Source organism: Oncorhynchus mykiss, chromosome 12 (genome assembly GCF_057628025.1).
Source record: "Oncorhynchus mykiss isolate SJ-2025 chromosome 12, ASM5762802v1, whole genome shotgun sequence".
Taxonomy (NCBI): domain Eukaryota; kingdom Metazoa; phylum Chordata; class Actinopteri; order Salmoniformes; family Salmonidae; genus Oncorhynchus; species Oncorhynchus mykiss.
Window position 1 is genome coordinate 22557132 of NC_143033.1, and position 16170 is coordinate 22573301.

Here is a 16170-nt window from a genome sequence, read left to right on the forward strand (position 1 = left end):
ATGATTTTCTAGTTGTAAAATTACATTACACAGAGCCATATATATCCATGTATGTAAATAAATGGCTCTGACATAAGTATATTCCCCCAAGAGGGAACCGTTACCATCATGCAAAGCTGATTCAATATTAACATAAGTCATGTTGAAAATAAATCAGCCCAATCAATTAAATGCCACAACTAAACATAATGAAAAGACATCACAAAATATTTGAATCAGATGTTTTATTTGTCTTACAGCCATGTATACAGTGTGAAAAAGCAGTAAGAGACAGCATAAATTAAATTATTTTGTCCAGTGTCTCTTGTTACAGGTGTACGTTCAGGCACAAGTTAGTCTTATGACAGGACAATCCATGACATGAACATTAAACCAAACTAACAATACATGAGGAAATAGGATCTGTTGTGTACTGCATTGTGGCAGATTTGACAGCTGACCATTAGACCAAAATGTTAAATTCAATAACATGCTTTTTCCTACAAGTGTAACAAAAATAGTGGTTCCCTTTGAGAGTACAATAGATTTTTTTTTAAATGAAAACAAGACTAAAAGTCCAAGACCTTACATTTTCCCCAATAACATAACACTTGATTCCAAATGGAACAAAAACATACATCACGCAATTGTGACAGGCTACAGTGAGAGATAAGGCATTTAGAAAGCCCTGTCACTAAGTAATAAAAGTTGGGACTTTGTTCAAATGCACATCTAATAACAGTAAAAAATGAAATGCTGAAAATGGGTACAAAAACTCTTGAGAATTGTACATAGTTCAGAGTGGACGCGTTACAATACATACCATGGATGTCAGCAGAGTTATATACACTCCAGCACATTCGTGCTCAAGACATTATTGCCAATCATTTGTTCACAGTACCAGTGCTCATAGCAGCAATTGTTTGTTGTGGACCTTAACAGCATATTGTGATCAAGGTGAACTCAAATAACCAGCATCGTCTTGCACAACCTGATTTGGACAAGTCTCTCAAATAATAATTAATTGAAAGGGTTTTCATTTTGAACCAGATTACAGGATTTAAAAAATATGGACTTTTGTCTCTATGCCAAATCCACTGCGTCTTAAATGTTACAACACCAGGCACTCAGCTAAGCAAGGTGCAGACCACTACAGAAGAGAAACCCTTGTATACTCAAACCTGGTCAGTATCATTAGTATACGCATCATTTCAAAATTGAAAGCCTGTGTAATTTATGGTTGCCAAATCAACCCAAACAATGGTAGTAAACTGCTGCTGTTAAAATGTGTAAAATGTCTATGATCAGTTATGTCCTGGCTGGTACCTTGCTGAAAGAAGAAGCAGGCTTTAGTTTATATAATATAGACATGTCACTATCCAGAAATAAGCAAATGGGTTAACTTTCAACAGCACACCGGGGAGAAATATATAGTTCAATGAATCTTTACTGAAAAACATCAAAACGACAGACACGTGTAGTTACAAATAACAGTGAAAAAATGGCTGTGCCCTGGACGTATTCGAATATGCCATACCGATAACAGTTATGTGAAGTAGTGACATGACCACACAGTACATATATACATATAAACTCACCTTTTCTCATGACCTAATGCAGGGTTTCTCAAACTCAGTCATGGGCCCCCCCTGGGTACACATTTGTTTTTTGTCCTAGCACTACACAGCTGACTCAAATACCCAACTAATCATCATCAAGCTTTGATCATTTGATTTAGTTGTGTAATTCTAGGGCAAACACTCAAACGTGCACCTGGAGGGGCCCAGGACTGAGTTTGGGAAACCCTGACCTAATGCTACTTGTCTTTGTTGAGTTGCATATAGTTTGAAGAGTGGCTCTCTGTACATGTAGTTCATGCTCCGACCTAAAAACATCAACACCATAATTAGTCTGTCCACTCACTAAATCTAAAAGGATCAAGCCTCAAATGGTCCAGGATCGCAGTGGTTCATCTGCCAGATGAAAGCTGCTCTGTGTTGTGATTGCATGTGTAGCAAGGACATTGACAGGTTATCGGAAACAAAAGCACACTCAGCCAAGATTATTGGTTAATGTTGCAGCTGTCATCACGGTCCGAGACACATTGGTCTCTCTGCTCTGTCTTTTCCTGGCACAAACCCTCTGCCGTCCATCTTTCCATCGGCTGTGCGTGTCAAAGTGCCCTTTTGCTTATTGGTTACTGGCCACTTGGAGTTCTGAGCTGTAGTCAGACTCACTCACTCCTGCTTTTGCACCTTTTCTGGGTTTTCCTGGATCTTTTGATGAACAACTTTTAATGTGGTGAGAAAATTCCCCAGGAATAGGACAAGAAATGTCAGTGCCAACATAAATACCTGAAAAGATACAAACAAAGGCACTAGGAATGACATGTATTCATGACATTTAGTATAATAACATCACAAGGTTAATCTTCCAGCGTCAGAGAGAAGTCTTGTAACGAGCATAGGTTACAAGAAAATTCTAGACGAGCTTGCACAAGACGGGCTGGAAGTAGAGACATGTTGTATTGTATTTGAAAACAATGGACTTAGAGATTGTAGGGTAGTATTTCTGTCCTTACCTGCCACTCTTTACAGTCTTCATGTCCTGCCAACCGAAACAGAGTCATAGCATTGTACAGCTGCCAGAACTGTGAAGGGGATTGGAGAGAGAGAGAGAGAAAAGCTCAGTCCAAGACCTGAAACCTTATTCAAGCACACGAGCATGGAAGCTTACCCTGGAGTGTGTACATGTAAATGTATAAACAGCAGAAATAACCATCTTATTCACTGGAATAAGGAACTAAATTAAAGCCTTGCAATCATGTTGGGCAAGACTTTATTTACAACAGTGACAGACTTTGCAATAACCTCTTACTTTCAGTTGACCGTCTCCCCACCCCACTCTCATCCCAGTCTGTGTGAAACACACTGGCACACACCCAGACTAACCTGACCTCATCCCTGGATGACCAATTAATACAATTGTGTTTAAGTTCATCACTGTTGAGAAAAGATATTAAGCCTGATACGTCAATGTCTTGAGTTGAAAGTAGTAGAAAGGTGGAATAAATGTAAACAACCTATGAACTAAACCCATATTTAGGAGCTGCGTGGTGGTCTGGTGTTTGACTTACATGGCCGAAAAAGAGAAATGGCAAGAGGAAGGTGAGCCCTCTCCACATCCATGACTGAAACCCTTCTGCAAAACAGACACGCATACATTACTAATGGTGGAAAATTAACATTCGCTAAGGCACAAACTACAGAAAGTTTACATCCAGTTTAAAAAGCTTTGTCAAGGGTATAGGTTAATCATTAGACACATTATGGTAAGGAGAATACAGTAAGCTATACCAAAAACAGAGCTAAACATTCTGTATGTCAGAACCAATACTCTGTTCAAGGGGCAGCTGCAAACTGATTGTGAGATGTTATCCATCAGCTCTCTGTGGTCAGCCAGATAGAAATACACTAGAAAAATGTATATCATAATTGCAATTTTGGGCAGTAGAAAGGAAAACTTGAAATTCAAAGAGTGTGATGTTCTGCAAGGTATTCCGACAACTGGGATTTCACTCAACATGGAAGAGAAACAACTTGCTTAATGGTAAAACCCCACCGTCGTCCCATTTTTGTAGTCATGGGGTTGCTTGTGGCCCACTTTATTGCAACAACTATTAACACACACAACTGTCTTGTAAATGGTTCAAAAGCCCACAGGGGGTTTCCCAAGTCATAACCAATAAGCAAGCCTTAGAAGCTTCCCTAACTGAAAAGGAGCTCATCTTACCCACTGTGAGGTCCAACTGATTTCTCTCCCCCAAAGCTCGTAACCGGTATAAGCAGCCACTTTGGTAGTAATATTGAAGAAAATGCACAAAGCCTGAAAAACAAAAGGATGGATGAATAAAATATGTATCAAACACCTTAACAACCAATAATGTTTGAGCAGTGACATGCACTTACATTACAGTAATTTAGGCTGTATTGTGCGGCTTGTGATTATTTTTTTCCTCAACACAATATCTACGTAACAAGACTATTAAACGCAACACACAAAAATGTCAACTATTTTACTGAGTTACAGTTCATATCAGGAAATCAGACAACTGAAATAAATTCAGCAGGTCCTAATCAATGGATTTCACATGACTGGGCAGGGGCCCACCCGCTGGGGAGCCAAGCCCACCCAATATGAAATAGTTTCTCTTCACAAAAGTTATTTATTACAGACAGAAATACTCCTCAGTTTTATCAGCTGTTTGGGTGACTGGTCTCAGACAATCCCGCAGGTGAAGAAGCCAGATGTGGAGGTCCTGGGCTGACGTGGTTACATATGGTCTGCGGTTGGTCGTACAATTGTACACTCCCTCAAAACTTGAGACATCTGTGGCATTGTGTTGTGTGACAAAACTGCACATTTAGAGCGGCCTTTTATTGTCCCCAGCTCAAGGTGCACATGTGTAATGATCATGCTGTATAATTCTTGATATGCCACACCTGTCAGCTGGATGGATTATCTTGGCAAAGGAGAAATGATCCCTAATAGGGATGTAAACACATTTGTGGAAAATAAGCTTTTTGTGCACATGGAAGATTTCTAGGATATTTTATTTCAGCTCATGAAACATAGGACCAACACTTTACATGTTGCATTTATATTTTTGTTCAGTATAAATAGAAAAAGTAGATGCTTACTCTGGTAAATGGAGAATGCAAGGAATTGACTTCTAAACATCTGATACATGGACCCCTCTGGCCTTTGAGAAGAAGCAAACAGAGGAACCAATCAATACAGGTGATGGGATAACGTTAATCAATCAAACTGCTTGTCAGAAAACCTTTTAGGGCAACTGCCAACAGATGTTTTGCTTTTGACCAACAGCAATTCAAAGAAAGTGTTCAAAGTTAAAAATAAATAAAGCACTTACCAGGTAAGCATTACACCTGATAGGAAGGTAGAGACATAATGATGGGAGACCCACCACCCTTTGATCCTGAAAGGACACATGTTTTGGAATTAGAATAAAGAAGCATAACTTGGTAGGCACACTGGTAAAGTATTTTGATCTCACAGAGTTAAACATTTTTTTTATCACATTAAAAGCTTAGTAGCTCACCGGGACCCATTGCTCATGAGGATGCTTTCCCTTATGGTCAAAGTGCAGTAGTACCAAACCAGCAAGAAGTTGAAGATTTCATCTGTGACACTGCAACAACAAAACAGACATTTACAACTACTTTGCTTTGATGAAACATTAAAAGATGCTACAAGGAAACATCAAATGCATAACATAGCCAACTCACCGGTAATTGAGCAAAAAGAGACAGGTTATGGCCCCAAACATCAAGATTATTGTCATAAAAAGCTTGAACTTCTCATATTCATCTTTATAGGCAAATCTGCTCCAGAGAATAGAACAAACAGGGGGTCATAAGCAGAAACCATGGGGATGTGACTGAATACAGATATTTTGTTAAAGCACACTTACTTTGCCTGGTTGCTGAGAAGTGTTACATTCACATTGCCAAGCACCAAATTTAAGTACAATCTGAAAAGAGAAACATTTTACAATATGCTTTGACACCCTCACATGGTAACATCTGTAACCAAAATATGTAATAATCAAGTCCTCAAATACACTGACCCATTCTTCTTTGGCAAATAGGCTTCCATATCAAAGAAGAAGTTCTCTTTGTCTTTAATTTGCATTTGGATGTCTTTGATCAGTTCCGTTTCTTTCTCATCACTCGTTTTTGTGCACCTGTCGAAGAAAATGAAACCTTTAAACACTCAGGTCCTACTTATGGGGACCTTTGGTACAGGAAAATAAGACAACCATTATGTGTCAACTGACAGCACTAAGAGTAGGCTACTTACTTGCACAGACTGTGCCCGAGGTCTTTTAGACCCTTCCGCTGTTTACTAATGGCACTGCTGCATGTTGCCTGGAGATTGGTGAGCTCATCGAGCTTCTGTCTGTACACTTTGTGAGTTTCCTATAAATAAAATGGAAATAAATTACCGAAGGATGTTTCATCTGTACTCAAATATATCGGCAATTATTTTATTTTGAACTTATCCTGTCCTTTCAAGTGGTGTCAAGAAGGAAATGAGAGGGAAAGAAGCCAATGCACCCTGGGTAAAGTGACCCTTATTTGCTACATACCTGCATTGGTTGACTGATTTAACTGCGCCGAAGTTACAATTCGGGAGATTTCACTATAAAAACAACTAGCTAGCTACTAATCATTGTTATCAACCTGAGCTAGCTAGTTTGCTTGCTTGTTATTATGACCTCAACAAGCTATTATTGCTAGTTAACGAGCTAACGTTTGCCATTCACTGGCCAAATTTCCATATATTAAAATCTAGCTAGCTGCACCAATTCAAGTAAACCTGACTTGCATACCCCAGGATAATATACCGAACAAAAATATAAAATGCAACAATTTCAAAGATTCTACTGAGTGAGTTACAATTCATAAGGAAATCAGTAATTTGACTGATTCGCATAGAGTTGATCAGGCTGTTGATTGTGGCCTGTGGAATGTTGTCCCACTCTCCAATGGCTGTATGGAGTTGATGGATAATGGCGGGAACTGGAACACACTGTCTAACACGTCGATCCAGAGCATCTCAAACATACTCAATGTGTGACATGTCTGGTGAGTATGCAGGCCATGGAAGAACTGCGTCATTTTCAGATGTCAGGAATTGTATACAGATCTTGGGGCAGTGCACTTTCATGCTGAAGCATGAGGTGATGGCGGCGGATGAATGGCACAACAATGGGCCTCAGAATCTCATCACGTATCTCTGCATTCAAATTGCCATCGATAAAATGCAATTGTGTTCAGTGGCCATAGCTTATGCCTGCCCATACCATAAACCCACCGCCCCATGGGGCACTTGGGGGTTATGGTTCACAACGTTAACTTCAACAAACCGCTTGCCCACACAAAACTATACACGTGGCCTGCGGTTGAGAGGCCGGTTGGATGTACTGCAAATTCTCTAAAACAACAGAGGTGGCTTATGGTAGAGAAAGGACTATTAAATTATCTGGTAACAGCTCTGGTGGACATTACCGCAGTCAGCATGCCAATTGTACGCTCCCTCAAAACTTGAGACATCTGTGGCATTGTGTTGTGACAAAACTGCACATTTTAGAGTGGCCTTTTATTGTCCCCAGCACAAGATGCACATGTGTAATGATCATGCTGTATAATTCTTGATATGCCACACCTGTCAGCTGGATGGATTGTCTTGGCAAAGGAAAAATGCTCACTAATAGGGATGTAAACAAATTGGTAGACAATTTGAGAGAAATAAGCTTTTTGTGCATATGGAACATTTCTGGGATCTTTCATTTCAGCTCATGGAACCAACACTTTACATGTTGCGTTTATATTTTTGTTCAGCATAATTATATTGGAAAGTTCCTGAATACAAAATATTGTGTACAATTATAACGTTACCCGATAACCCAGCATACTAATTTGACAAAAGGTTAATTGAACCAGCTAGCTAGCAAACGAACTAACAGGCTAGCTAGCAATCTACTAAACTGAGTTGACAATCGTAGCTATATCGTCTCCTCTCTTGCCGAACTGACGGTAGTACACGTCACGCTACGCACTAACGTTAGCTAGCTGTCAAACAGGCTTCACATAGGCCTACCTGTAATTGTTGATATTCTTGGTCAATTTCTTCCCAATCAGTTTGACACCTTTGCAGGGACATTGTGACAGTTAGCGGCACGAGCTAGCTATTTCGCTTCCTCCGACTCCCTGTACAGAACCTCCAGATGGCTACAATACAGCCCCAGACAGTTACTAGTATTTTTTGGTAGCTACCACTGAGGCATAATAAGAATGGTAGCTACAGCTGTTCAAGATTATTTTTCCATGTCACGCTGCGCGCATGCGTCAGACCGCCCAAATATACAAATGTACATTCGTGACGTCACAGTTCTAAAAGTGCAGAAATATTAATACTAGACAGGAACGCCTACTACAATAACAGCTTCACATTACTGTTTGAGAAAAATGTTTTGAATAATGATTTGAAGAGCAGTATAATACATTTACAAGAACTAAAAAAATGTACTGACTCAACGCAAACGCTGACAGGAAAATGTGTACGTCTATGCAAGTTGGTTGCTATGGGGATAGAACGCTTGGTCACAGACTGTTGCCACCGTTCATTATAGACAGGTTGGTTGTTTAGCAACTTAATCGACGAGTGCACAACATACGGGGTTAGTGTAAATCGGGAATATGCAACCCTGGTCCTGGAGTAACCGAACTGGAAGACCAGGTGTGTTGAATTTAGGCAATCATTGAACTGATCTATTTGCTCAGTTGGTCCGGTGTGGTGCCTAGTTGGAACAAAATCCTGCAGTATCTGCAGCACTCCAGGAAGAAGCAGACAGGAACTTTCTGGGGGAGGCGTAAACTTGGACGCGCAAGGTTCGACTTCAAACAAGGAAGCGAAATAGTATCTATAGTTCTATATTCTGGTAGGCGGTTTTAGCAACAGCTGTGCAGGACGTGGATAATAGTTCTGATGGTATGGGTGGGGATGATGAAAGTCCTGGACGTCTGTGGTGAAAACTAAAATTAAAAAAAGAATGGCCCTGCTACAAGAGCTGCTGACAGCAGTGACAGTTCTAGTGTTGAGACCGTGAAGAGGGTGAAGGTAGTGAAAAACAAAACGAATGATGTCTCGGGAATCAGTGGCGATTTTAGCATGTAAATCTTGGTTGGGCAAAAAAAGAAAAAGTGGGATGCATGCCAACAAAGCCACTAAACAATAAATTAATTGCACTATACCGGTGACAAACGGTGCCCACAAACTGTTATGGTTACATAGATGCCCCAACGGTAATCCCAACATTTTACCACTGTTACACCTGGCTATCAGCAGAATCTTGTCTGGCAGCAAAACCGTTATTAATTCAGCCTCATGTACTGCCTTTAAAAAAAAAAAAAACATAGCTGAAATGGCTAAGTTGTTTAAACAAATGTGGTTTCTAATGACAATTGAGATGTACAAACTATGGCATAAGGGGATGACAAGCGGATAAGAGGCAATCCGTAATTTTGACTAAGACATTAATGAGTGAACTAGGACAGACGTCGTAAGTATTACTATTAGTTTAGCGCTTTTGAAATGTACAGCGACAGAATTCAGAACATGGGCCTTTCTTACAGTGCTCTCCCTGTACACCAAGTCAGAACGGTAGGATAAATAAAGGGGGCATATAAACAGACAATGAAAGCTCTTACAATATTCAACGATTACATTTCTCTAAAACAGGTTATAGGCTACATGTGCACCACCAAGTCAGAACAGTAGGTGAATTTATGAGGGGTAAATAGACACAATTATTAGGGTGAGGCACATGGGCTACTAACGTCTTAATACACAACATACACTTAGTATTTCTTTCTTAGCTACAGTTTACATATCTCCCTGGCATATTACATAATTTATGCAGCAGCATACAATACATTTTTGGACTACCCTTGTTGTGCTCACTTAAACAGGAAAGTGTCGCGGCGGTCCTCTGTGGAAAGATTTACAATTCAGAATTGGATGACCGTTTAAAACGTATTTTCTCAGTCGGAGCTTGTTTAGTCCTGACTTCCCAGTTGTCTTGAACTCACTGAAGTCAAGTTTTTGCAGTTCCGAGTTAAGTTGTTTTGTGCACGGCACAAATCAATATTCATTGAAAGTATGGCCAATGTTGATGGTTTATAATTTTAAACTTGGAAAAGAGCCCCTTAATACCAGATTTGGGACCACACAGCCACTCCACTGAATAGCAGGCTAGTGATTGCTTTGCAATGCTTGCAGTTAGCCACTGTCACTGATTCCTTCCAAACCACTCATTGTTGAATTTCCGATTTCCAACTTGTGTAATGTTTATATCCAATGGCTGATGAGCACCAATACATTTTATCTATAATTTGTCTGCATAATTTGTCTTCATATGACAAGGATTTAAAATGATTTGCCAGTAGATTGTCGACTTGATTCATGATAATAACTGTTAGCTAAGATTTTGAAAGTATGATGTTGACATGATCAGTCCAATTAAAGCTACTGTACATATAACGTGATTTTACGTCATTTTATCTGTGGCCAATGACCTTGAGCCTTCTTGGATGGGCACTTCTAATGTAACTCTATGGCAGCACACAAGGGGCTTGAATTTTCTAGCTCTACCCTTAGAGTTGGTGGTGATGTAGTGGCCCCATGAGTGACAGAACACAGAGCCAATCACTGTGCAACGTGGTGCTGATAGAAAGTACTGAGCTAGGCTGAAACGCCTGCATTTTGGAGCTGCCTTACTCAAGAAAACAAAAAAGAGACCAGGTTTGTATGTGGCTTTATTAACTCAATTATATGTATATTTTTTACATTGTTTGCAAACTATGTGACATGTATTAATGCCAAAATAACATGCAAAACAGGCAAGTCCATTTAAAAAAAAAATGAATAAGGAGCCCCACTGCTCGGAATGGAAAGTTGTAATTGTGTTTCATCTACACCCTATTCAATTAGCCAATGCTGTTAAGAAAGAGATAAGGGAAGTCATATTAACTCGGTTCATTGGTAATGGTAGACTGTTAATATTCTGTGCTGACCATGTTCAGCAAGGGAAGATACTGAAATGAAAACTCTCATGGGGAAGAAAATCACAAGTCATTTCCCTGGAGCTTTGGCTATGCTGAGGGGGGTCATTTCTGGGATTCCACTATCTATGTCCCTAGATTATATAAAATAAAATGTAGAGGGGGAGGGGGGGGGGGGCATAATGGTTGAAACCAAATGCTGTTCAGTAAGAAAGAGAGGCAAAGAAGTGAAAGCCTGTCCATATTATTCATGTTTGAGAAGGTTGTACCTAAGAAAGTACAGATGAGCATCCTGGCTTTTACTGTTAGAGTTTGTCCCACCTCCATTAAGGTGTTTTAAATGCCAAAGAATGTGACATGTAGTGGCTCTGTGCAAAGGAAAGAAACGATGTGAGGAGGGGAACATGATTATGGTGAATGTGGGAACAATGTCAAGGTTAAATGTTGTAAGAGGCTTGAGAGGCCCAAAGATATAAAATCACTCATGTCACTTATGCAGAGGCTGCAAGCCAGATTGGTGGAACTATTATGCAGAACGATGGAGATAATAGGGTTACTCCTGGAATAAGTAGACCTACTGTAGGAAATGTTGCTTTTGTTGGTCGACACTAATACCATCTCAGAAATCTTGCTTTCACAAATGTATTGTTTCAAAGGACACCTTAATAGTTACTTAGATTAACTTTCATTGGAAAGGTTATCAACCTGACTGCGTTTGTGGAAAGAAGAACTGCCAAGTTGAAGATCATTGTGTAAGCAGCAACAAAGTTTAGGAGTAACAGATGTTACTGTTGCCATGATTGTTGATATGTTGACTCATAATAATACTAATGATGGAATGTCTCAGTATGATGATAATTAGAGTTTTGTTATCGATTCAGTGGAATGCCAGAAGATTGATTGCTAACGGTCAGGAGTTTAAGAAATATGTAATAGATTTAGAGATCAAACTTTGTGATGTGTTCAAGAAACATGGCTTAGACCACATCTTGATTTTATTATTCCTGGTTATTGTTCAATCAGATCTGATAGATCAATTGGACAGGGTGGTGGTTGTGCTACGTTCATAAGATAAGGTCTTGTATATCGTAATACAACTGTCCCATCTGAAAGTGTGATGGTGGAAAACTACAGTGTAGGTAGTAATATTAAGTTACACAATTTTTACAACCCTTGTCATCAACTATCTGTAGCGATGTTTGATGAAATATCAGGAGAATTGGGCTCTAGAGAGATATGCTGTGGCGACTTTAATGCACGTAATAGTTTATGGGGAAGCATACAGATGCTAGTGGTACTATTGTGGAAGATATGATGGAAACGAGCATTAGATGTCTTAACTATGAATGTGGTTGTACAAGAGTTGATGTTGTTGGAGGGGTTACATCCAGACTGGACCTCACAATGGCTTCTAACTCTTGTATCTACAGTTGAAGTCGGAAGTTTACATACACCTTAGCCAAATACATTTAAACTCCGTTTTTCACAATTCCTGACATTTAATCCTAGTAAAAATCAGTTGGGATCACTACTTTATTTTAATAATGTGAAATGTCAGAATAATAGTAGAGAGTGATTTATTTCAGCTTTGATTTCTTTCATCACATTCCCAGTGGGTCAGAAGTTTACATACACTCAATTAGTATTTGGTAACATTGCCTTTAAATCGTTTAACTTGGGGCAAACATTTCACGTAGCCTTCCACAAGCTTCCCACAATAAGTTGGGTGAATTTTCGCCCATTCCTCCTGACAGAGCTAGTGTAACTGAGTCAGGTTTGTAGGCCTTGCTCACACACGCTTTTTCATTTCTGCCCACAAATATTCTATAGGATTGATGTCAGGGCTTTGTGATGGCCACTCAAATACCTTGCCTTTGTTGTCCTTAAGTCATTTTGCCACAACTTTGGAAGTATGCTTGGGGTCATTGTCCATTTGGAAGACCCATTTGCGACCAAGCTTTAACTTCCTGACTGATGTCTTGAGATGTTGCTTCAATAAATCCATATAATTTCCCTGCCTCATGATGCCATCTCTTTTGTGAAGTGCACCAGTCCCTCTTGCAGCAAAGCATCCCCACAACATGATGCTGCCACCCCCGTGCTTCACGGTTGGGATGGTGTTCTTCAGCTTGCAAGCCTCCCCCTTTTTCCTCCAAACACAACAATGGTCATTATGGCCAAACAGCTCTATTTGTGTTTCATCAGACCAGAGGACATTTCTCAAAAAGTATGATCTTTGTCCCCATGCGCGGTTGCAAACCATAGTTTGGCTTTTTTTATGGCGGTTTTGGTGCAGTGGCTTCTTCCTTGCTGAGCGGCCTTTCAGGTTATGTCGATATAGGAGTCGTTTTACTGTGGATATAGATGCTTTTGTACCTGTTTCCTCCAGCATCTTCACAAGGTTCTTTGCTGCTGTTCTGGGATTGATTGGCACTTTTCACACCAAAGTACGTTCATCTCTAGGAAATAGAACACGCCTTCCTGAGCGGTATGGCCGCTGCGTGGTCCCATGGTGTTTATACTTGCGTACTATTGTTTGTACAGATGAACGTGGTACCTTCATTGCTCCCAAGGTTGATGAAATTGCTCCCAAGGCTCCCATGATGTCAAGCAAAGAGGCACTGCGTTTGAAGGTAGGCCTTGAAATACATCCACAGGTACACATCCAATTGACTCAAATGATGACAATTAGCTTATCAGAAGCTTCTATAGCCATGACATAATTTTCTGGAATGTTCCAAGCTGTTTAAAGGCACAGTCAACTTAGTGTATGTAAACTTCTGACCCACTGGAATTGTGATACAGTGAATTATAAGTGAAATAATCTGTCTGTCAGCAATTGTTGGAAAAATTACTTGTGTCATGCACAAAGTAGATGTTCTAACCAACGTGCCAAAACTATAGTTTGTTAAGAAGAAATTTGTGGAGTGGTTGAAAAACAAGTTTTAATGACTCCAGCCTAAGTGTATGTAAACTTCCGACTTCAACTGTATGTGTGAATGGAATGTAAATGAATGATTCTACTGTTGGAAGTGATAATTTCCCGATTTGGTGTACCATGAACTTTGATGTTACTATTCCAGATAGAGTTCCATTCAGAAGATGGTGCTTTCTTAAAGCAGACTGGGAAAAGTCTGGTGATCATTGCTTGAAGTCTGTTGGACAGTTGTCTTTAGAGAGGCTAGTTGATGTATGTGCTGCCTCTGTGACCTCTCTGATGTTGAGTGCTGGAAATGTATATGTACCAGTGGGAGAAGTGGGTGAGAAAAGGAAGGTGGTTCATTGTTTGACTGAAGAGTGCACTGTGGTTATTTGAGAAAGAAATTGGGCTTACAGAGTGTTGTGTAGTGGGGTTACTTTGGATGAAGTATGAAGTATATACTCAGGAAAATGGCACCAACGGATAGGGCTGCCGTGCTTCAAGCTCTTAGGAAAGTCTGCAGTATTTCATTTTTTCCCCGTGTTATTTCTTACATTATTAGCACAGGACATTTTTTGTGTTATTACATACAGCCAGGAAGAACTTTTGGATATCAGAGTGGCAGTAATTTACCAGCATTGCTATGATTACGACCAGGAATACGACTTTCCCAAACCAGATCCTTTGTTCGTACCCCCCAGGGCAATTGAACTGATCCCAGAGACTGTTCCAAAACTCACTTGGCATAAAAGAGGTACTCGGAGTGGACTTTTAATACGATTCAGGATTTACGCACACCACCCACCGTTTCCGAGTATATTACTCGCTAATGTTCAGTCTCAGGATAATAGGTACAAATCTGTCGTTCTGCCCCTGAACAGGCAGTTAACCCACTGTTCCTAGGCCGTCTATGAAAATAAGAATTTGTTCTTAAACTGACTTGCCTAGTTAAATAAAGGTAAAAAAATATACAGTGCCTTGCGAAAGTATTCGGCCCCCTTGAACTTTGCGACCTTTTGCCACATTTTTGTGAAGAATCAACAACAAGTGGGACACAATCATGAAGTGGAACAACATTTATTGGATATTTCAAACTTTTTTAACAAATCAAAAACTGAAAAATTGGGCGTGCAAAATTATTCAGCCCCTTTACTTTCAGTGCAGCAAACTCTCTCCAGAAGTTCAGTGAGGATCTCTGAATGATCCAATGTTGACCTAAATGACTAATGATGATAAATACAATCCACCTGTGTGTAATCAAGTCTCCGTATAAATGCACCTGCACTGTGATAGTCTCAGAGGTCCGTTAAAATTATTCAGCCCCCTTAAGTTAATACTTTGTAGCGCCACCTTTTGCTGCGATGACAGTAAGTCGCTTGGGGTATGTCTCTATCAGTTTTGCACATAGAGAGACTGAATTTTTTTCCCATTCCTCCTTGCAAAACAGCTCGAGCTCAGTGAGGTTGGATGGAGAGCATTTGTGAACAGCAGTTTTCAGTTCTTTCCACAGATTCTCGATTGGATTCAGGTCTGGACTTTGACTTGGCCATTCTAACACCTGGATATGTTTATTTTTGAACCATTCCATTGTAGATTTTGCTTTATGTTTTGGATCATTGTCTTGTTGGAAGACAAATCTCCATCCCAGTCTCAGGTCTTTTGTAGACTCCATCAGGTTTTCTTCCAGAATGGTCCTGTATTTGGCTCCATCCATCTTCCCATCAATTTTAACCATCTTCCCTGTCCCTGCTGAAGAAAAGCAGGCCCAAACCATGATGCTGCCACCACCATGTTTGACAGTGGGGATGGTGTGTTCAGCTGTGTTGCTTTTACGCCAAACATAACGTTTTGCATTGTTGCCAAAAAGTTCAATTTTGGTTTCATCTGACCAGAGCACCTTCTTCCACATGTTTGGTGTGTCTCCCAGGTGGCTTGTGGCAAACTTTAAACAACACTTTTTATGGATATCTTTAAGAAATGGCTTTCTTCTTGCCACTCTTCCATAAAGGCCAGATTTGCGCAATATACGACTGATTGTTGTCCTATGGACAGAGTCTCCCACCTCAGCTGTAGATCTCTGCAGTTCATCCAGAGTGATCATGGGCCTCTTGGCTGCATCTCTGATCAGTCTTCTCCTTGTATGAGCTGAAAGTTTAGAGGGACGGCCAGGTCTTGGTAGATTTGCAGTGGTCTGATACTCCTTCCATTTCAATATCATCGCTTGCACAGTGCTCCTTGGGATGTTTAAAGCTTGGGAAATCTTTTTGCATCCAAATCCGGCTTTAAACTTCTTCACAACAGTATCTCGGACCTGCCTGGTGTGTTCCTTGTTCTTCATGATGCTCTCTGCGCTTTTAACGGACCTCTGAGACTATCACAGTGCAGGTGCATTTATACGGAGACTTGATTACACACAGGTGGATTGTATTTATCATCATTAGTCATTTAGGTCAACATTGGATCATTCAGAGATCCTCACTGAACTTCTGGAGAGAGTTTGCTGCACTGAAAGTAAAGGGGCTGAATAATTTTGCACGCCCAATTTTTCAGTTTTTGATTTGTTAAAAAAGTTTGAAATATCCAATAAATGTTGTTCCACTTCATGATTGTGTCCCACTTGTT

General features: G+C 40.1%; 1 protein-coding gene across 2 annotated transcripts; it reads right to left on the reverse strand.

Moving 5' to 3' along the window:
- Positions 1–209: 209 nt before the first annotated feature.
- On the reverse strand, positions 210–8132 carry LOC110537200 (transmembrane protein 120B). Of its 2 annotated transcripts, none has more exons than XR_016484938.1 (12): positions 7666–8127; positions 5863–5981; positions 5630–5746; positions 5474–5533; positions 5289–5384; positions 5102–5191; positions 4913–4978; positions 4680–4741; positions 3772–4523; positions 3116–3180; positions 2561–2629; positions 210–2333 (listed from the first exon to the last, which is right to left on the reverse strand). XR_016484938.1 is itself a non-coding variant. In XM_021623052.3 (12 exons), the coding sequence occupies exons 1-12, from the start codon at positions 7726–7728 to the stop codon at positions 2217–2219; spliced, it is 1017 nt and encodes a 338-aa protein (XP_021478727.1). In that variant the 5' UTR covers positions 7729–8132; the 3' UTR covers positions 210–2216. The 2 variants fall into 2 exon arrangements, 1 of the variants encoding a protein (XP_021478727.1); XM_021623052.3 differs by having other exon boundaries at positions 3772–3864; positions 7666–8132.
- Between the last annotated feature and the right edge of the window lie 8038 nt (positions 8133–16170).